General features: G+C 39.7%; 1 protein-coding gene across 14 annotated transcripts in view; it reads right to left on the bottom strand.

Annotated features, from left to right (window-relative positions):
• The window catches only part of POU2F1 (POU class 2 homeobox 1), a 122,893-nt gene continuing 101,581 nt past the window's right edge, over positions 1–21,312 (bottom strand). For 9 of the 14 annotated variants that reach the window (XM_042788465.1, XM_042788466.1, XM_042788473.1 and 6 more), the window contains 9 exons: positions 20,156–20,329; positions 16,333–16,474; positions 14,082–14,227; positions 13,699–13,839; positions 13,041–13,220; positions 10,294–10,399; positions 9,518–9,863; positions 8,405–8,493; positions 6,635–7,185 (listed from right to left, as the gene is read on the bottom strand). In XM_042788465.1, coding sequence (XP_042644399.1) covers positions 6,875–7,185; positions 8,405–8,493; positions 9,518–9,863; positions 10,294–10,399; positions 13,041–13,220; positions 13,699–13,839; positions 14,082–14,227; positions 16,333–16,474; positions 20,156–20,329 — 1,635 coding nt within the window. In that variant the 3' untranslated portion in view covers positions 6,635–6,874. Of the gene's footprint in view, positions 7,186–8,404; positions 8,494–9,517; positions 9,864–10,293; positions 10,400–13,040; positions 13,221–13,698; positions 13,840–14,081; positions 14,228–16,332; positions 16,475–20,155; positions 20,330–21,312 lie in introns of all 14 variants that reach the window. The other 5 variants (XM_042788471.1, XM_042788472.1, XM_042788476.1 and 2 more) reach the window with 2 other exon arrangements.

Here is a 21,312-nt window from a genome sequence, read left to right as displayed (position 1 = left end):
AGTTGTAACCTATAAACAGGATCTCAAATACATACAGCATAATCATGTTTATCAATCATAATAAACATCAGTTCAACTAAACTCTACAGCTAGAATTATCTCCACTATTTATAAAGTTTGCTTTTCTCTTCTGATTTTTTCAGTTTAAAACCAGTTCTGCGACAATGCTAAGCTATGCTGAGGTATTTTATGAAGGTGCCAGAAGCCAGCTGCTACCCACAAGTATTGTTCTCAGAGCTGTATGGTGCTACCTTTCGCTGACGGAAGACGGGGGAAGGAACAAGGAGGGAGAGGGAAAGAGGGAGGGAGGGAGGGAGGGAGGGAAGGAGGGGGCCCAGTTTATTCCAGTTATGGACGGTTCTTAGCAGGGTATTGCAGGTGGAGCTAAAAGTGGCCCCAGGACAATGCCCAGTAGTTGCTTCGGTTCTAGGAATTTGGTCGGAAAAGAAGTACCTGATACGTTCTACATGCTGACCTTATTTGTCTACTCAACTAAAAGGCGTCTTTTCTCTTCTCCCACACTTAAACTATCTGTAATTCCAGTGCAAACTTCCTAACACCCTTCTAACAGCATCCCACAGGGCTAAAAGCTCAGAGCATGTACCCACTAAGAGCGTCCTGGGAGAAGTGGCAGACAGATCCAGTGAAGATAAACAAACCAAAAAAAAAAAATCAAGAAGTTCTTCCTGCATTACTCTGTATGTTTGTCTGCGAAGCTACACAAGTACAGGAATTGCTTCTTTTCATCATTCCAAAAGCACTGAAAGTACTTGTGCTGACATACAGGGAACAAGGTACCATCAGATCACAAAGTCAAAGATCTAAACGTTCTAAGAAATTGCAAACTGTGAGCCAATAACTTTATGACAAAGCCTCCTCTGTCAAAAATCTCTGAAGTATTTTAGGGGTCTCCCTACTGGAAAGAAGAGAAAGAGTCACGAGCAGCAACAGGAGTGAGATGTAATGTCTGACAAGGGTAGAACCTCTGCAAAGTATGTATTCTGAATTCTGTATTGCTATAGTATTTTGGAAAGGGAGGGAGAAGCAAGAGGTATTGGTTGTGAAAATATAAAGGAATTTGTGTTGGCTGTGTGAGGACTGACAACCATAAACCCAGTGGGGGGCAGCAGGGTAGCTTACTCCTTTGGTAACACTCCACCCTAGGCAACAGTCAGGGGTACATCCAACAGGTTTGCTCAGGCCCTGTGGATAAACATCATTTAACCATGTCAGGCAGAACAGGGACGGGGAATAGTTACTCTTAACAAAGTTAACATTGCAATAAACAGATCTACAAAAACCAAGCACCACTGAAAGTTTGGACCAGGTGCCCTATTCTGTCTGACCCAAAACACTCAAATGACCATGAGAAGCTCCTTGTCTCTCTAAGATGATTTTGTAAAGTGAATCTTTATTTAAGAAAATATCGATTGATATTTAAGGTAATTTAGATACTGTTTTGGTTTAGTATTTGTGGTATAGTTACAGGGGTGTTCTGCTCCATTTGTAACAAAGAAAGAGAGAATTTCTGTTTTAAAGAATGTTGCTCTACAGGAACGTGCAGGAAGTTAAGGAGTGAACACTGCTGTCTCCTTCAGTAACTCAACTGCAGAAATGTGTGCTCAGCCAAAGCACACCACAAGGCTTACAGAGGCGACATTTAAACATCAGAGCAAACCAAGGTCTGAGGTCATAGTTCCAAGAGAAGTGGAAAAAAAAAAAAATTTCTATTGCTCACACAATTGTTGGCATGGATGCACACTGAGAATTTTCTCTAACGTGTTTTGGTAACAGCCATTCTCCTATTGCCCCCTGAGTAACTCTGGTTATTCCTACACTTTTTTTTTTTTTTCCTTTTTAAAAGAAATTTTTTCAAGATACCAAAAGATCAGAAGTATAATTTTTTGCCTACATCTCATGCTCACTGTAAAGTATGTAAAATTAAAAGAATTGGATTGCTCTTGCTCAAATGAAAAGCCACCATACTACGAGAGAACATTTGTTGCTGTGTGTTAAGATCAGCAGATAACTTCTTCAACCAGTGTTCACATCCCCCTGATTAACCTAAAAGGTAAAAAAATCACAAGCTGTAACTGCAAATACATTAGGAGCTTTACTGTTTCCACTGAAAATCTCCTTGCCAGCTTGTTCATTGAAAGATAAAATTCAAACTTGAAGCTTCTGATGTCATAAAAGGTCTATAATTCGAGCCATCAGAATAAATTTCTTCCTCCTCATGCTCTGGCACATTAGTTTTCTAGTACAAGATAAGCTCACTAGCACAAACAAAATTACTGCACAACAGCAGCGTGAAGATCCAACTAACTTTCAAGCATGTTCTCCTTGTTGGTTCAGCCGAGCACAGCTTTCCAATTCATGGTAAAGTGACTTTTTGAATCCAATTTAACTCGTGTTTTGACAACTATTTATTGAAGTGGAGGCTCTTAAGAAGTAGCGGAGCAATGATGTGCCATCACAAGTTACCCAAAGAAAGACAAAAAAGTGAACTGAAGTGACACTAGCCTATGAGCTGGGAAAAAAAAAAAAATCTCAAAAATCAGGTACTTGTGCACCTAACAAGCATGGTATCTCCCCAACAATTTTTTGAGTGCACACACATACACACCATCTCAGAGTGACATGATAACAATGTACTTAGACTAACACACACTGCACAGTAACTCAGAAACAAATAAATCCTCTTAAAGAGATTTAAATAGACAGGTGTGACTCTTGCAAGCAGCCATATCTGTGCGTGCCTTCTGTGAGCTGTTCATGAATCATTCTATGGTGAGTACAGAGAGTGTGTTCTGGGGAGATCAAGTGTGCTAAAGCCAAACTGGAATACATTTTATTCACATCAGAACAGATTTCAGTACCAGCCTACACCACCACATCTTGAAGCCATTTCCTAAATTGTTCTTGACCTGCAGGGTGTATCTGTATTTGTGTCTCTGTAAATCTCCTGCTTTTTGAGCTAACTGTCCTTGGCTATAATGAGAGAGTTTTCACCTGTTTTCCTGAATATGTACTTTGGCATGCTAGCAACTATGAAAAGCAACCCACACATCTTTAAATACGAAGACATGGAGCTCTGAAAAAGACACTATTATCCTTTTCTAACAAGCTACAAAATTCCTTCTGATCATATTTACTAGGCCTGTATACAGTTATTGTCTCTTCTCAGATACATCAATTTCTGCTGTCAGCATGGTTATGACTTAAAAAAGAAACTTCTGCTAAATTCTAGTACATGATCTCATATTCCTTTCATGCTCTGAAGGAGTGTACGTGCTCTAAGTGGGCAGACGTACAGCCACTGCCAATCTGATTTCCCTCTTTCACCTCAACACTGGAGGTAGCCAGCATCTGTGAGACAAAACACTGCTAGGGATAAAAAGCAGGCTCCCAGGAGTGACAGTCAGTCACTGGGATGTCTTAGGACAACAAATCAGAGCACGCTGGTGAAGAACACCATGCGGTATGTGCTGTTTGGGTATTATGTCAGCCTCTGCAAGCAAAAGCAAGCCCTTTCTGGATATGTAGCTACTCCGAGTTTCCAGTTTCTCTTAGAAAAAGACTTGCTAAGAAATTCCCTGGAATCTGGGCCCCAGAGGGGATGATGGGGTAGAGAGGAGGAGGGTAAGGGGGTATAAGGTGCTCACACCAAAGCCATGTGACCAATGCAAAGGTAGTCAGGAAAAAAAGCAGATTTTTATAATAAATAAACCATCCAAGCTGCATTAGTGTTCCAGATATGTACTCAACAAGACCCTCTCCCAACCACAAACCAGCAAGAATGGGACATGAAAACTTATTTAGACAGCTAATGGCACAGTCTCTTTGAACTGTGGAGAGAGGATTTTCCGCTGATTTAAGGCCCACCTTTCTTTGTGTTTCCTAGATATATGCAAGGACTGTGCCCCCCCACCCCACCACAAACCCCTCAGGGAGCAGAGGATACATCGGAGAAAAGACCTGTAGTATCCCCCACCCTTTAACAAAAAAATCGTCCTGATAAATCGTATTTTTGCACAGGCATGTAAGTAAGCGGGAACTTTCAGAGTCAGGAACGAACGTTATAGCTGCAGTTTTCCCCATTCTCTTACTTCACTGAACACAAGTCCCAGGGACTTGCATTCCTTTGGTAGAAACTGTAGTCCGTGCTGTGGCCTCCAGACCAGCATAGTGGGTACCAGCACCTCCTCTCCTACTTCTTCCCTACCTCCCTGAAGCTCACCCAGCTATACCTTTTACTGCTCTGAAGCTATTACTGGTGGGCCATTTCCATTTCTGCAGTATTATTCACAGCCCTAGAAGTCTCCTGCCCAGCCTGAACTCATAGAGACACATCAAAAATACTTAGATTTATCCATACTGGTGGGATGAGGGTGGGACCTGTTGGATTAACAATCCTCTGACATTGCCATTCTATTTACACATCAACTAAAAGAAAACAAATTAAAATCAAGTTAAGAGTCTGCCCCAAGGATAACACAAATTACCAACCAAAAAAAGAAAAAAAAAAAAAAGATTAAAAACAAGCAGCAACTTTTATATAAAATTAATAAAAACAAAAGACAAATGAAAAAGAAATTGTCAGTAGCATCTATCGCCTCTCTGCATCTGAACTGCACTTATACAAACTAGTCCATTAGTACAGCAGCTTGCTAGAAATTGACTTTGGTTCAAGCTTAGTTTTAAAAAAATAAAACATAAAAAAATCAAAAACACATTAGAAACGGTGGACGGACATTTGTTAGTTTCCCTGCTTGCAGTTCACTAGTTTTGACATTTTAGGGATAATTGGTTTAAATATTCAGTAAAATAGGAAGGTGGAGAGTTAGAGATGAACAGAGCAAAAACACGGCAGTGGGGGGAGAGATAAGGGGTTCTGCCACTTGAGTGCAAACGCAAATCCCACATGCTCAGGTCACAAACCAAAGCATATGTAGAGTTTAAAGTTGCTGCCTTCTGGATCGTGGATGAGAAGCTCCAGGATCCCCCTGAATCATCAACAAAATGAACATAGCTGCATCAGCTCATTATTTTAGGACACTCCGGTGACAAAAGAAAAGGCGGTGGGAGGGAAAGGGACTCTTCTAATACCCTCACTAGCTAAAAGTAATTTAGTTTTATACACTAAACCTATGGCAGAAACCTTTAAATCCATCAGGAATGGAAAGTTCAAAGTGAACTGCATTGCAGTGATCCAGTCTTCTCTTTTTAAAAATCTTTTTTTTTTTTTTTTTGGTTCAGATACTAGATTGTATATTTAAGAATATACAGATCTAACTTCTGTACAGTTCGTTACTCTTCCTCATCCACGTAAATCTCCTTTGCTACATGGATCAGAATCAACCTTGAAAAGATAGTTCCAGTGGCAGGCAAGCCCCGACACTCTGGTCAGAGATGCTTATTGTCATTTTTACATAGCTACCAGCATCACAGCTCAGAGACCACACGAGATCACCCAGGTATGTGCAAAGTCCCAGAGTCAGCTCTGCTGTGTTGGCATAAACGATGGAAACTTCCGTTCTTATACTGTTGGCTTCTGTGTTCTGCAGTCAGAAACACGTTTTTTACTAGAAAGTTTTTCTAAATACAACGTTGGAAGTGTCAGAATCAATGGAAGAGGAATAATGCTGTGAACAGGGAGAATGTGACCTTCTGGAATCTTCTATCAATTCACCTGGTGGGAACCTAGGACTATAAATGCTGGTTTACATACTGCCAATTAGCTTGGGTAGCTTGACTTTTTTTAAATATTTGTATATACCCTTAACAGCAAAATCAAATCAACAGAACAGAAGAGCCATCGGTATGTCACACAATCCAGACTCAGGAGGTCAAATCCCACTCTCTGAAGTAAAAAGGAACCATGCACACAAAGCTCAGAGCAGAATTTGGCCATTTTGTCTAAATAATTGGGAAGAGAGCTGCAGTTGGTAACTAATTCCCACCTCTGCTTAAAAAGCACAGACCGGCCTGGAAGTTTGCACACAATGATCTCTACTGCTACACTGAGCTTCCTGCACAAATGATGAAGATAAATTCTTCTGACCCCTATGAGTAACCAGTAGACAAATTCAAGGATGAGGAAATTGTTCAGAACGTTCCCAGAAGATTAGGACAGAAAGTCTATTTGTGCTCCATTCTTCCTCTCTACCCTCCCGCCCTCCCCCCATGGTGTGGGAGCTCACTGAAAATAATCCAGGAGCAAAAGACAAACGCGTCCAAACTATATATATAAAAATAATAATAATAATAATCATAATAATAATAATAGAGATACACCAGTAATACAGGCCTGCCTAAATTGTACCAGTTAAGAAAGGAACCCCCAACACGATTGATACGATTATAAACACCTTGTATGACATAATGGCCTGTACAACAGACCTATAAATGATAATTAAAAAAGAAAGATATTTAGACCAAAAAGAAACAAGAAATCCCCTTCCTATGTTTGAGTTGATAACCCACCTTAACTTGTCATTGTGACTGCTGGAAATGATAAGTAGTCCTTTCACTTTTTTTGTCTTTTTTTTTTTTTGTTGGTTTTTTTTTTGTTTTTTTTTGTTTTTTTGTTTTTTACATTTTTGGTTAGAAAGTTCTCCGATCCATGAAGCGATCCTGAAAAGACAGTGTTTATTATAAAATTAGGCAAATGTCTGTCCCAGCTTTAAATCCTTCCTGTTTTGCTTTTGTTTTTTTTTTTTGTTTTTTTGTTTTTTTAATATTTTTCCTTCTCTCCCTTGTCCCCAGCAACATGGTGAGAGGATGCCCATCACATCTGCAGTTTATAAACCCCGCTGGCAGCCAATCCCACCGCACAGTGAAGCAGGCTGCTGGCAGCACAGCTCAGCCCGGCTCACTGTGCCTTGGAGGCAGTAGTGGTGGTGGACGTGGCCCCGCTCGCCGAGGCCACCGTGAGGAGAGAGTTCTGGATGGACTCGGCTGAGGTGGAGGTGGCGTGAAGGCTGGCGACTGGTCCAGAGGCCCCTGCGGAGGCTGCAGCTGCAGAGACCAAGCTAACCGGGTTGCTGGTGAGCAGAGAAAGGTTCTGAGGGTTCAGGAACAGAGGGGCAGTTACGATGTTGGGAGTACCTCCAGCATTGGCAAACACCAAGTTTCCAGTTGCATCCAGTGATGTTATTGGAAGAGAGCCACCAGATGCAAGAGCTAAAAGAGGGAAAATTGAGCAGGGAGGAGATAACATTAGCAGTAAGCAATAATGCTAAATGTGCCTAAAAGCAACTGGTCTCTGCATTTTCCTTCCTCTGATAGGCGTGCTCTCTACACCGCTAACAGCAGTCATCTCGTCATAGGTTGCTTTTTAATTAAACCACTCTTTATGAAGAGTGGACAAGACCTTGCAGATACTGAAGTCCCTCTGTCATCTGCTCCGAAACTAATTCCATCATGCCTTTATTCAGATCTTTAAGTGCAATACAGCTCTGCGTTTCCTGCCACAGAAAACCTGTACATTTGAGCAACCTGTACTGGAAAGGGTTGAGATGCGTGTTCACACGAAATGATAGCTATCACAAGATGAAGAAGGTCATGTAGCCTTAAGCGTAACATTTTAAATGTTGATATATAACCACTGTTACAACTTACTCTCACCAGCCTACAGGGTTCAGTCTGCCTTGGATCATGATCTCCTAAAGGTACCTGTGACACTTTATGAAATGGTTCTTTCTTGTACCCTGAAAACAGGACTTGTTAAGCCAGTTTAGAGGATATTTGAATATACAGGTTAGCTAGTTCTTTAGGCACCTGTACTATCTAGTTTTTACAGATGAGAAACTGTGAACTGAGAACAACTCTTGCCAAAGTCAGTGGAAATTTCTCACTGCGTGGAACATCCAAAATAAATCTTTACTCCTCTGAATAAGGATTTATGGATTTAAAGTTCTACATAAGGACTTTAGGAGGTAGGTTCATTGTTGTGGGTTCTTTTTAAATACATACGAGGACAAGAATTCGGGATCAAGTCTTGCTCGGAACTGCCCTCCTAACAGACCTCAAAACAGTGCAACTCTGCTCAAGCTTACGCTAGAAGAGCTATAAAAAGCAAATCTCTAACCTGCTGGAGATACATGCCAATGGGGGTATGATAACAAAATAAATTCCAGATCCAGATATCATTCAGTATCTTAAATGCCTCCTGTAAATCACTACGAGATCATACACAGTTTTAATCTGCTTTCTAAAGTTGCACCTGCTCTTATCTCCGTGATACATAAAATGTATTTGAGCATTTAAATTTTGTAAAATCTTTACTCCTCTAATATTTATGTCCAGTGCTGAGGAGTCAGTGTGCTTTTTTGGTAGAGAAAACCAAAGCACGTAGACTGAAGTTGTACGAGAGAGATGCATTAAAAGGAACACTACTGACCTTGAATAGTTGCCAGTGTACTGTTGCTCATCAGGGCTGGGCTGAGAGCACCACCTAATGTCCCTGGATTGAGGCTGAGTAAGGCACCTCTGCAGGAAGCAAGACCGTGGAAGAAACAAAGACAAAGGGAAGGAGTGTTACTTTTAAGAAAAGGCTGTCACTGTTCAGAAGTACACCATCATATTAAAAAACCAACAAACCAACCAACCAACAAAAAAAAAAAATAACCCACAAAAAATCCCCACAAACACCACCCCCACCCCTCAAAGAAACCCTAAGAGAAAGAAACAAACAAACCAAAACAGACAAAAAACAAACAAACAAACAAACAAACAAAAAAGCAAAAAAAAAAAAAAAAAAACAAATGGGGTTGGGGGGGTGGCATGGGGGCAGGCAGGGAGGAGGAAAGCCCAGAGATTAAGGGCTAATTTTAGTTTATTTTAGTTTTTCCTTCATGATGCCTTGAGTAGATGTTGCCTTTCAGCTGTGTGGTTAGCGACATGCCTGAAGTACAGGCACTGTAAATACATGACTTGTATTGATTGTTGCTACAAAAATATTCTTGCATTTTGAGGAAACTGCCACTCGTTAGAGAGCTATCATCACCTCCCAAACTCAGATAAGAAGGATGTAAGTCAAGAGGAACTGAAGAAACAAAGACTCATCTCTCAGAGCAACTTTTTTAAAAATAAACCTTCAACAATACATCGTCATGCATCTTTTACAGCTTCTTGCTTATGATGGAGAAATGAATAGAAGTGTGCCATGAGTCTAAGCTAGTTCTCCATTTTACAATTAGTAGAACAGAGTCTATGATTCACTGGTAAGTTACAGCTCTTATGTCAGGCTCTGCAGTGGGATGGATGACTTATCAAATAACAACACTGCTGCAAGACAGCTTTTTCATCTGTCGCATGAATACAATATTTGTGTACACTGATGGGAATGGCCAATTACCATCTACAAGAAAACATTCAGAATTTGAGATACATGACCTTAGAATCACCAAGTGAGCTACCAGAAAATAGTGATACATAAAAGCAATTTATGCCAAGAATTCTCCTTCCCTCTCCTGTCATCTCACCTAAAAGGGTGTGAAAAATTCATCCTTACCCAGCCGCAAACTGTGAGGATGCCATCAAGCCTGGGTTTAGTCCTGCTGCAGCAGCCATGGCAGCAAGACTTGCATTTGCAGGCAACTGTGCAGCTCCTTGTAACGCGGCTGCTGCTGCTGTTTGCAACCCTGATGCCGTTACCATCACCTGGCTGGTCCCAAGAGGGGAGGACAAGGGAGTGGAGGTTGTCTGTGTTGTGCTGGTCTCACTGGCACTGGATGCCTCTGAAATGGAGGCTGAGGCAGAAGGGGAAGGACTCAGGGAGGGTGATGTCACTGCTGAAGAAGCCGGAGGTGCTGTTGAAATCACTGTTGCCATGTTGTTGGAGGTGGTTTCTGTTGTGCCTAGAAGGTTGATTCTGGTTAGATCAGTACAAATCACAGATATGACTGAACAGAAACCACTACCCACCTGAACTGAACTGCATATCCAACTGTAAGGGAGACAAACAAACATTTCTGTAGGACCAAGAAGCACCAAGAGTCCAAATAAGAAGCTCAGACTACAATGAAATGACAAATCCCAACAGGAGGCTGAAGAGCTCTAGAAGCTAGCAGTGGAATATAGCATATTTCATTTCAGCATCACCTGTGATTTTAGCCTCAGAAAAGTCAACAGAACGGTCACAAAGACTGAAGTTTCCTAGTGGAATAACAAGGAACAATGACAAGAATGTCCTGGGATACCAGTGACCAATCCTGAAAGACTTTTTGAAGAGTTTAAAAGGGGAAAACAGTAGGGGTTAACGTGTGGGCAAGAGAAATCAGCCCTTACCTGTGACTGACAGACTAGTTACAGCAGGACTGGTCAGAGGGAGCACAGGGTTGACAGTCAGGGTTGTAGCTGCACTGCTAGTCACAAGGCTTGGCGTGGTTGCCACCTGGAGGTCAAAAAAGAATACAACTGCTCAACTGCTAAAAGAGGAAGAGTTGGCTACTAGACTTGGATTTCTTTCTTCCCATCCTCAGCTGAGGAAGTTATCGGGGAAAACACTGCGTATAAACTAACTTTTCTGTGGTTGCTTTATCCTTCAGTAGACCAACTATAGTACCTTCTCTAATTACCAGAAATATCTTTATTCTTAATCGTTCAGTATTTGAAGTGAGGTAACATCCATTACATCCACACTATCTCAGCACTGCAAATTAGTCCTCCCTCTCTGCCTCCCCCGAAAGACAGCACCTTGTTTTAAGAGAGCTACTCTTCTAGAAAGAGTCACAAAACATATTATTTCTGCATGGGTTTTTTTCTTCTTTAAACATCTTTTCAGCTCCAAATCTCTTTCTCTGATGCAATTATTTAAATGTCCCAGCATTACCAGAGGTATTTAGGGTAATATGTTTACATGGATAAACAGAATAACATTTTGTTTTTACTCAACCGAACTATAAGCTCTACTTTGATAAGCTTCCTCGTGACAGAGGAACGATCTCTGAAATTTAAAACACTCAAATGACATTAGTTAATTTTACTTGTGAACAGCTAATTACAAGAACGCTAACAGTACACTGCACACGACAGATAAAAACCACCAAATATTTAAGGCTGAAGGAACTTGCTTATGAGGAAAATGAAATATAAGGAGAGAAGGACTTTTTATGGACAAGAAATGGTGTCCAACCGTATTTGAAGGCTGTTATACATCAATGAGAGAAATGAATCCTTTAGAATTGCCCAAGAGAACATAGCCAAGGATATAGGCTAAAACCTTTCTCCTTTTCACTCTCTTACCTTAAGTTTATTATCAGAGAAATCTCTCTCATGCTGCATATCCTTTTATAGGCAGTCAAATGCATCATGCATTTTAAACAAGACTGGGGCAACTGGGACAAATCTAAAAGCTTTCTGCCCATCTCAAATAGTGTATGAAATAAAGAAGAGCTAGATACATAGTACACTTCCCACTAATGCAGCCCAGACAATCGTATCTGTCATCAGTCCACCTAACACTTAAGGCCAAGGTCACAATCCATGTTTCAGGGCAGTGGACAACCTAGAATTAATACAGCTAACCCCGTGGTTACAATCACTGACTTCAGCCAATGCAAAAATAGGCTGCCATCAAAAGGAGCATTCCCCTCCAATCCTGCTTCAGAGCCCTCGCACTTGTGCAGCCAGGCTACCAGTCAGATTGGTTATCTAGTCATACTGAAAATGGATCATTGTTCTTCACATGGTTAATTTGCAGTCAAACTATTAAAGCCCAATCATCCTATAGACACATAATCTCCACAGCTGACACAAGGAATCAACAAAACACATAGCCAGTGAAGGCTGGGGGCAGCAGGGCTGGAATATCCATTTGAGTGGTAGCACTGTCTTAAGAGCAGCTTACAATGAGTGAAAATGCTTAGTTAAACATTACTGAAAAAAAATGGAGACTGTGGTTAACACCTCAATTTCTTACCTACAGTGGCACTTTATAACAAAAGGGAAATTTATGTAGGAAAGCCTTCTGAAGTTGCAGTCTGAATAAACTTGCTTGGTTACTAAAACACACTATCATAAATCTTACTACATTCTGCTTTGGTAGCAAGGCATGCAACCTTGCCTTCCAATTGGGAAAAAAAAAAATAAATAAAAAGACTAAGTACATTTACCACATCCCTTCCCCTGAAACGAAAGAGGCATGCATGCACACATCCTGAGACAGGGATGAGGGAAAAGAATGACACATCACCAAAATTAATGGTTTAATGAAGTACTGGAAGATATTAGCTACTACAGTGATGAGGGTGGAATAAATACTACAAAAGGACAGCTACAGGCTACATAAATTCCACCACATTCCTATTAGCATAGCTACTATGAAATCTAATAGCTACTGTTTCTATTTATGAAAACAGACCTCCATGGACATTGGTAGCAAAGATGCTGAAGGAACCTTGATGCATGTGTTTTGTTACTCTTATTTTCATGAAGTTTGTGTTTACCTGAGGCAAATACAAGTGTGGGAAATTAATTACATAAGTATTAGCTAAATTGTTCCTTTGTTCCATGTCTTTTTTAATATAAATCATTCCTGACTAAAAGTGGCAACAACAGTGTCATTGGATTTGTGTGACTTAAGTCTCCAAATGATATGTTGTACTGCTGCTCATCTACTTACCAGGGCAGCCAAAAAAAAAGAGAAGAGGGGTAGAGCTGTTAAGCATTTTTTTTTTATTACTATTATTTTACCAAAAAAAGTTTGGGCAAGAGAGAAAGTCCAGATATAAACTGGAGTTACTATCTGGAATATGTTCAAAGCAATAACCCCAACTGCAATTTTGCTAATCAGAATATTTACTCACAAGCTGACTAATAAAACACCCAAACTGAAGGCTCAACTAGTGCCTGATTTGTAAGTGTTCTCTCTCTTAGATAGTTTGCAAGTGGGGTATTTAAAATGTCAGTAAAATATAAGTTTGTGCGAACAACTCTGCTGTCCAAAGAAGATGGAGCATGTGCAACTTCCACAGTGAGCACAGTAGAACTATCTCTTCCAGTCATCTTTATCAACACAGTTTCTTGATTCTTACCAGTGAGGTTGGGCAAGGGAAAATTGCTTTGATGGGCGAGCTGCTGGTTCCACCACTGCTGGGTGGGTTGATCCTTTTCTCCTTCTGGCGCCGGTTACAGAACCAAACGCGGATCACCTCCTTCTCCATGTTTAGCTGGTCAGCTATCATGGTGATCTCATCCGAGGTAGGCTTTTGGTTCTGAGAAAAGGAAACGGTACTTGAAAAGCTGTGAAACCACCTTCTGAAGTTTTATATTATAGCTGCTTCTTCGCTAGGCAGAAATCTGGATGGGCCATTTATATCCAGAATCTGGTCATAGCAGATACTTCTGCCCTCCATCTTCCTAGCTACAGGAACATTTCTACCAGTAGTAAGCTGTGTTCCTCAGAGACAGGTGATGAAGACTAGGCTCACATGCTTCTTTTTGAGAGAAGGGATCTGACTTGTGAGTTAATCTTTCAAGGAATTCTAGACCTTGATAAGGATATCTTTCTTTCAGCATCTCTCGAAAAAGAATAGGAGAGATTAACTATAGCAATAGCCAAATGAACCCCAAGTTGTCTAGACCTATAATGAAAGACAGGTAGATTGAATAGACTACTTACAGAGGCTATCTGCTCATAGAGCTGCACAAAGTGCCTAACAAGAGTAACATAAGGCCAGCTAAAAAACTCACATTATGTATGTTTAGACTGTCACCCCATTTATCCATCCTCAGAAAGGGTAATCTTTTTTTCTTCTTTTTGATGTGCAGAATATCAAGCTTAGATCTATGGCTCAGTATCTTGGAATGCGAAATCACAAAGTAGTCAGCGAACTGCAAGAACCAATGAGTTTTTTTGAGGGGTTTTGTGTGTGTTTGTTTTGTTGCTTTTTTTTTTTTTTTTTTAAGTGAAGTAGACCTTGATGTGTGCTTCTCAGCACAGCCTTCGTATTCACCTTGTTTAGTACAAGTACTTTCCTAAATAGCACAGTAATGGGTTCACTCTAATAGATATGATTGTTAAGCAAAGTTTCTTCATTTCTTTATAGGCTGAGCAGAGCAACAGGATCACTGACCTCCAGGAAACTCTTCTCTAAGGCCACACGTATGTTGGTCTCTATGCTGGTGCGTTTCTTCCTCCTACGGTTCAAGCCTTCGACCCCCAGCCCTGGAGAATTCAGGGCACTTGGGCTGGAGAGAGTCGAATCAGATGAAAGGTGTTCTGAAAAAGAAAGTAGGAGATTTTATTTGAATGCAGTGCAGTCTAATGCAGACGTTCTTCACCTGTGCAAGGTATGGTAAAACCCATTCTGTATCTATTCCAGATATATAGAGATTTCTGAAGATGACACTCATCAATCATGGTACTTGTAAATTACAACAAATACTTGAAATTTAAAGCTACAAGTAAGCCCAGAGGGTGCTCTCTGCTCCTGTATGATACTGCAGTACCCCTTTTACAATACCTATACAAAGTTTGTCTCCCTTATCTCATTCCACCCCACACTCTCATTCACTGCAAGTCACAGTTTAATGAAAAAAAGGCAATAACTGATATCCATAAGCCACAGCTGTATGTCACAGGCGATTATGAAAAAATCTGAGCAGCCTGAAACTTCTTTTACCCACTCTGCAATACACTAAAGGAAGTTCATAGCCAGCCTCACGGTGTTCAACCTGTTCTCTCTGGAGATCTTAGTAGATACTCAGTGCTGTGCAGTTCTGAACAGCCTACATAGATAGCAGCTCCCCACCCTTAGCTTCACTAGGTCTCCAGCTGTCAACCACTAATCCTGTCTTTTTGGCTCCACAAAAGAGCAAAGAGAACACACTTGACCCCACTTTGTAGCAGAAAGTTCAAAATAACCAACAAGCAGGTTCCAGCAGGAAATTTAAGCAAAATTATTAATTATGGATGGAAATCCCTCACTACACTGGAGTTTGTGGGTGATAAGTAGGTGTCAAAGTTCACAATGCTTAAGATCATTCTGGTAGGCTCAAATAGGCAAGTACATTCAATACATTATATTCCAGATTTTTATTTTTTTTAGTAATGGCACCCATAAATGTGCTGAAACCCCTCTTCATCCTGAAAACCCCCCAGAACGAGCTGAGTTCTATAACTATATATTCTCCAACAGTCTAATGGAATGGAACAGAAGGTATCATTGGTATGCTTCTCATACCTGGTTTTATCTAAAAGTAGCCTTTAAAGTCATCTGAATCTTTCTTCCAAAGGTTTTAATGAAACTGAATCAGAGCCAAAGACAATGATTGCCAACTTTCAGGCTGTGAAGGACCCTGACACTCTTTACAGTCCTTAACTTTACAGATCCAAGTATTTCTTCGGGTGAGCACGAAAAGCCAACTATGACATTCCTTGCAACACTGGACTCATCCAGTGTTGCTGGAAGGTTTGGGGACCACTGGCCTATGGACTAGAGAACTCAGTGTGAAGATCTTCATGTTTTCTATCATAGATCTAGATTACCTAAAGATAACCCTTTTCAGCACAACAGAATGGCACTTCCTTGTTTCAATGCAGGACAGATTTTCTACACTGCATTCAATTGCTTTCAAAATTTCAGAGAATGCTGTAGGCACCAGCATAAAGCTCTCTTCATTTTGGTAAAAATAGGAAGGCACACACCATCACTGCCATCTGTTTAGCAGATCCATCAGTTTTATACTATGTACAGTTGTATACTTGCAAGAGAAAAAAAATGGCTGACAGCACTCTTAAACACTTTCTATCTTAACACCTAGCACCACCATCCAAGTTCCTCTTGCTGGTGGAAAAAATAGAAAACAAAAACTTTGTATCGTGAATAACTTATATCCCAGGAAAAAATAATTCTGGAAGGAAAAAGCAAAACCTAACCCACAGAAAACTCTTCCTATGGCAAGAAAGAGAATCTTTATATGGACCCTTGGAGAGCAAAGAAAAGAATGCACGCAGGGGTGTGGGAGAAGATGAATGCAATAAGCTCTGCCTACTGAAATAACAAAACCATGCAACCCTCTCTCTGCTACACATCTGAAAAAGAAAGCTAGAAGAGGATTAGAAGTTATATGCATTAACATACATGAAGGAGGAAAACCATGACATATTATACCTCACCCCATGCAATTATTCAACTGGCTGCATACTGGAATGACTTTGGATACATATAGGCACATGAGAATGGAGGTATGGACCCTCTGCCTACACCATGGACAGTTACAAAGATTTGTGGCTTCATAAAACCATAAGGGCACAAACGAAGCAGTTTTTCAGAATCCTACTGATTTTGATAGGCTGGTGAAGAAATACACAGACTCATTCACCTGCATCATTGAGCCACTTTTCCAGAAGTGGCTTTAACTTGCACATGTTCTTAAAGCTGAGGTTCAAGGCTTCAAAGCGAGAGATGGTAGTTTGGCTGAAGTCATTTCCATAGAGTTTGCCCATAGCGAGCCCAACATCACCCTGGACAAAGAAAGAGAAAAAAGGGATTCACTGACATAGGCACTTCCAAAGCAAGGAATCCTGTCACATTTTTATGTTACCCACTGGTGTGGGGGATTTCAGTTTCACAGAAACTTGCTTGGCATTACCAAGATTCATGATAAAGCAAATAATAATGAAAAAATGTCAAACCTCAGTCAGTTTAACCATGTAACTCTTTCCTGGAAATCCCTGATGCTTTGTCTTCTTAGCATTATCACTGAGCAGAACTTTCCACTGAATATTAACTTTTAATTTTTTTCGTAGTTCTTTAAAGTTAGTAAAGCCCAAGCTCTCCTTAGGAGCAGATTCAAGAATCTGCATATTTCATACCAAAGAAGAAAGGTTCAAATAAGCAGAAATGCAGTGAATTCATGTTCTCATATTAGTAGAAAACACTCTTGAAAAGATGTCTGCAAACATATATCACATTTAAATAGAGACAAAATCATTCTTATCTGAACTTTTAGTAACTTAGGAGGTTCAAACCAAACTTCACCCCACAGATACGTATTTCAAAGAGGACAAGAAGTTGAATTATTTCAAATAATGATTAACTGCAGTCTTCACTACCATTATGCATCTGCCAAAAAGCTATCCAGGAGATTTACAGACAGATGATCACCTCTTTACATCTGTTACTGCTTTTCAAAACTCAGTTTTAGCTAGCTATTAGACATTCTGCTTATCCTTTAATACACACACACACACACACACGTCTCCCTATGTAGTTTACACTTGGAAAGTCTTGTTTAAAAAAAAAGAAAAATCAATCTTGATTGTGGCTATTAAAAACTCCCTAATATTTTCTTGTTTTGTTTTAAAGCTGGAAGGTCCTGCCCTTTGAAAAAAATCTACTTATTTTCTGAAGTATGCTATTTGGTTTAAAGTAGTTTAACTTAGATTTTTATTTTTTAACACAAAAAAAAGTACAAAAAGTCTACAAGAAGAGATTGAAAAGCTTGAGCACAGTTAGTGGAGTTTAATTGCAAGTGGGTTAGTTGGATTGTGCGCAAAGCCTGCTTTCTCTCCTTTTAGGTCAGATCCACAGCCACAGATTGATACAAGTGTACTAATAGCATGCAGCGTGGCCACATACAAGCGAGGAAGAAAACAACCTTTGGTAAGCTTAGTAAACTGTGCAGGTTGTGTAAAGAAAACAATTTCCTTCCTAGAAGAAGACCAGAACAATGGGTTTGTATGTCCTTCAATCACAGGAAACATGTGGGATCTCAAATTTATACCTCTACCCATATGCCAGGATTCTGTGCATTTTAAAATTCAGAAATCATTCCAAGAGAAGTAATATGGATGCTCTACTGGGCTTATGAAGAAGAAAACCTGGCTAGGTAAACCTTTTTAGAGATAAGTTGATTTACGTCTTGGCAGGAAAGAGTTATGAAATTTGCTCCAGTCCCCCAACTAAATTTAATTCTGATATTTATGTTGTTCTTACTAACATTTGCCATCTGATTTAAAATGAATAGTTAACCATTTCTTTGTCAATAGTTTTCAATGCCAAAAGGTGGCAGTATTTCAGCTGTATGCAAAGGAATTTATATATTGGGATGGGCCACTGAGAGGATGGATGGAACAGAGGATAAAGCACTGTATACACATCTGATCTACTCTGTAGGTTGAATGAAGCTCCAGTACTGAACAAAAACTAACTATAAGACACATCATTATTGTGTGTACTGGTCTGTTACGAAGCTCAGATGAACTAGCAGAGGTAATACCTTTTACAGCATAAAAATAACATCGTCTAAAATGTCTGCTCACATAGCTTGAATCTGTACCAACCAATTAGTCACATATCTGCGATAATGCTAAGATGCAGTATGCTTATCGTGTCTCTGTATGTCAAACATGGAGATATTTTTAAGGAAAATTAAACAAAAGGATTTAAATCCATCACCAACTTTTCAGGGTGGGAGAAGAGACAGAACTGCTGAAATTCAAAACCTGCTATATTGGTAACAAGACAGAATGTAGTGAATTATTAGTTTACAACGCAAACTAAATCTAACAATTATTTTTGAAAGGCAGGGATGGAGTGAGTCTGAAAAAGCTTACAGTACCACTGGAAAAAAATTTCTTTTATCCTTTGGAAGGCGGTCTATGTATCCAACTATAAGAAACCAGAGTAACAGCGGTCTCTAATTATCATCCAATTATACAATTAGGTAGAAGTTATTAGAACTGCCTAATTATACACATACAAACTCACGAGTAGGATAAGAATGATCAAATGCAATTTTATCACTTTCTCAAGATTCCCCTGTTTTAAACTCAAAAGCAAATACCGAAGTGTAAGCCTGAACAGTTGTGTTCATTTTTCCTCACCATGAAAATTCACAACAGGGTCAATAAAGAAGGGTTAACCTGTAACTTAAAAAGTCTAGTTGAGCCTTTATAATCATCTCACAGCAGGGTAGATTAAACATAATAACTAAAGAGCTACATGAACCTCCTCAGTCAGGCTATAGGGAAGCTATTGTATTTTCCTCTATTCTGTTCTGTTCTGGCTTTTGTGTATTTCTGTGCCTCCCTCTAGTGGAAAGAAGAGGGGGAAGGAGGCACACATGCCAGCAAAATGCACTTCATTTTACTAAGAACATTCTGTTCTTGAGTTATAATTAAGATGCTGCCAGGAACTTTCATTATGAACCCTGATTTTTCAAACATTTAGGCCTTTGCCAGAAAAATAAATCTGACTGCAGCACATACTTTCAAGCTAGAGTAGATTTACTTATTCCAAGGGGGGAACAAATCACATATGTTGGATTGACTCCTCTGAGCTCAGACTTTTAAATATCTACTTTGATTTTTGCATGCTATTTCTTCCAGCAAAAACACGCCTATGTGTATCACAGACTCTTGACAAAATAAATTGTTTAAGTGGACACATATTTTAATTTTGTGGGGAAAAAAATAATTTTTATATTAATAAGAAATTACTCTTGGATCCAAGCAGCATTTCCCTTCAACAGAATAACGGAATATCTAAATGCACTTTTAATTGTACTCTTCATTTAACCATTTTCACTATGTTCAAGATTACTCTTCTTCTACTCTATGGGTATTTCTGAGCTTTTAAGCAAACCAAAACAAATCCCAACTCCAGTTCACCTCTTTAAGGAGAGAACTTCAAAGGTGACAGTCCTTTCAGGTTTTGTTTAGGAACCTTAGCAAAAGCATTAAATACAGAAATCATTGATGTTTAATAAGAAAATACGCTTGAGAGATAAAACCCCTTTGACATCCAAAGGAACTCCACAGTTGTGATACACTTTTTAAACATATGGAGCAGTTAATTGTGCTGTATGATTTTTGGAACTTTGTACTTCTGAAGGCGGCTTTAAAGTGCTTTGTCCCATTCATTTTACATCCTACAGAATGAATAGTGCACATGCAACGACATCTGGAGCTGGTAAATGCACGTACCTGCTGGGAAAACGGCTATGCTTTAAAACCAACAGGGAAGTAAGATGGATGTATGGCTTTTTCTGTTATTTCTTAGAAATCCCCTACATAAAGGCCAGAGCATAACCCTATTTAAGAAGGTTCTCCTAGGAAAAAGTGGAATTGTAGTCTCCCTCCAGACTTGAAAGATGAGACCTCAGATTCCACACTGGCAGGCACTAAGGTACACAGTCTCACCTGAGTGAATCCAAGTTTGATCCGTCTTTGTTTGAAAGTCTTGGCAAACTGCTCAAGCTCCTCAAGGTCACTGGGCTCCTCCAAGCTGGGAGTGTCAATTCGCTTTGGTGTTGACTGGCTCTGTGGAAGTGGCTGAATGGGGGTCGCTGCTATTGTGCGTGTTGGGGTTGCTGGCTATTAAGATAGAGAGCAAGGAAAAGATGAAAATCAGACTTAAAAGCATAATCAGCAAAAATTGAATTCAAAAAAGGTATGTGAGGTTTCTGTGAGAAAGATCAATGAATTTGACATTTCCAGCAATCTGAAAGTTCCTCCAATTTATTTACATTCCTCTCAAGAACGAGCAATAACAATCCAGAAAACTGTATTAGTATGACAGCCTTTTAAAGGCTCTGTCAGAACCAATTAAAGAAAAGAGATGTTCAATGCAGCAGATAACCAACAACTTTCGCTTGCTACAGAACCTGCTCAACGAAAGGCTGAACACTTTCACTTGATATAGTTCTATCATTTATAGTCAGCTTGGCATTCATCCCCGTTTAATCATTTTAAAATTGAATTTACAGCTTGTGCGAGGTGGCAGACTGTCATCAGCCCAAAAGATTCTACTCTCCTATTTAATCTTAGAACAGTGAGCACACACAGGTGCAGCAAACACGGCAAGTTTCCTCTAATGCCATCTCTTGTGACTGACTCAACTCTTTCAGTTAGAAAAAATCAGATCTACCTCTAACCCTTCTGTTGATACTTGCAACAGTAAGAATGAATGTACTGGTGATATGAGAAATTAAGCAAAGGCAACCTGAAGAAAATAATTTATTTCAGGTCACATTTTTCTTCTATATAAAAGGCTAATTTTCCAGGAAGTCCACACGAGGTTCACTATTCTTGAACTTTGGCTTACTAGGGCATTTTCTATGCTGTAATAATAAGAATCTGCAAAAAACTGAGCCTCACGGAAAATATTCACAGGTGAACAAAATATATTAAGATGTGATATTGCACAGTTCAGGCTTTATGTGCAACAGGAACACTGGAAGCGTGTTTTGAGTGCATAACCTAACCTTCTTACATGCCATAGATGAACTGAGATGTAGAGACAAATTGTTTACTCTAATTAAATTCTATTCAGTTCAGCTGAGGCTCTGAAGTAAGGG

The sequence above is a fragment of the Tyto alba genome, unplaced genomic scaffold, assembly GCF_018691265.1.
Source record: "Tyto alba isolate M040663 unplaced genomic scaffold, T.alba_DEE_v4.0 Super-Scaffold_14, whole genome shotgun sequence".
NCBI classification, from domain to species: domain Eukaryota; kingdom Metazoa; phylum Chordata; class Aves; order Strigiformes; family Tytonidae; genus Tyto; species Tyto alba.
Note: the sequence above shows the minus strand (reverse complement) of the source record. Positions and strands in the feature narration are given on the sequence as shown.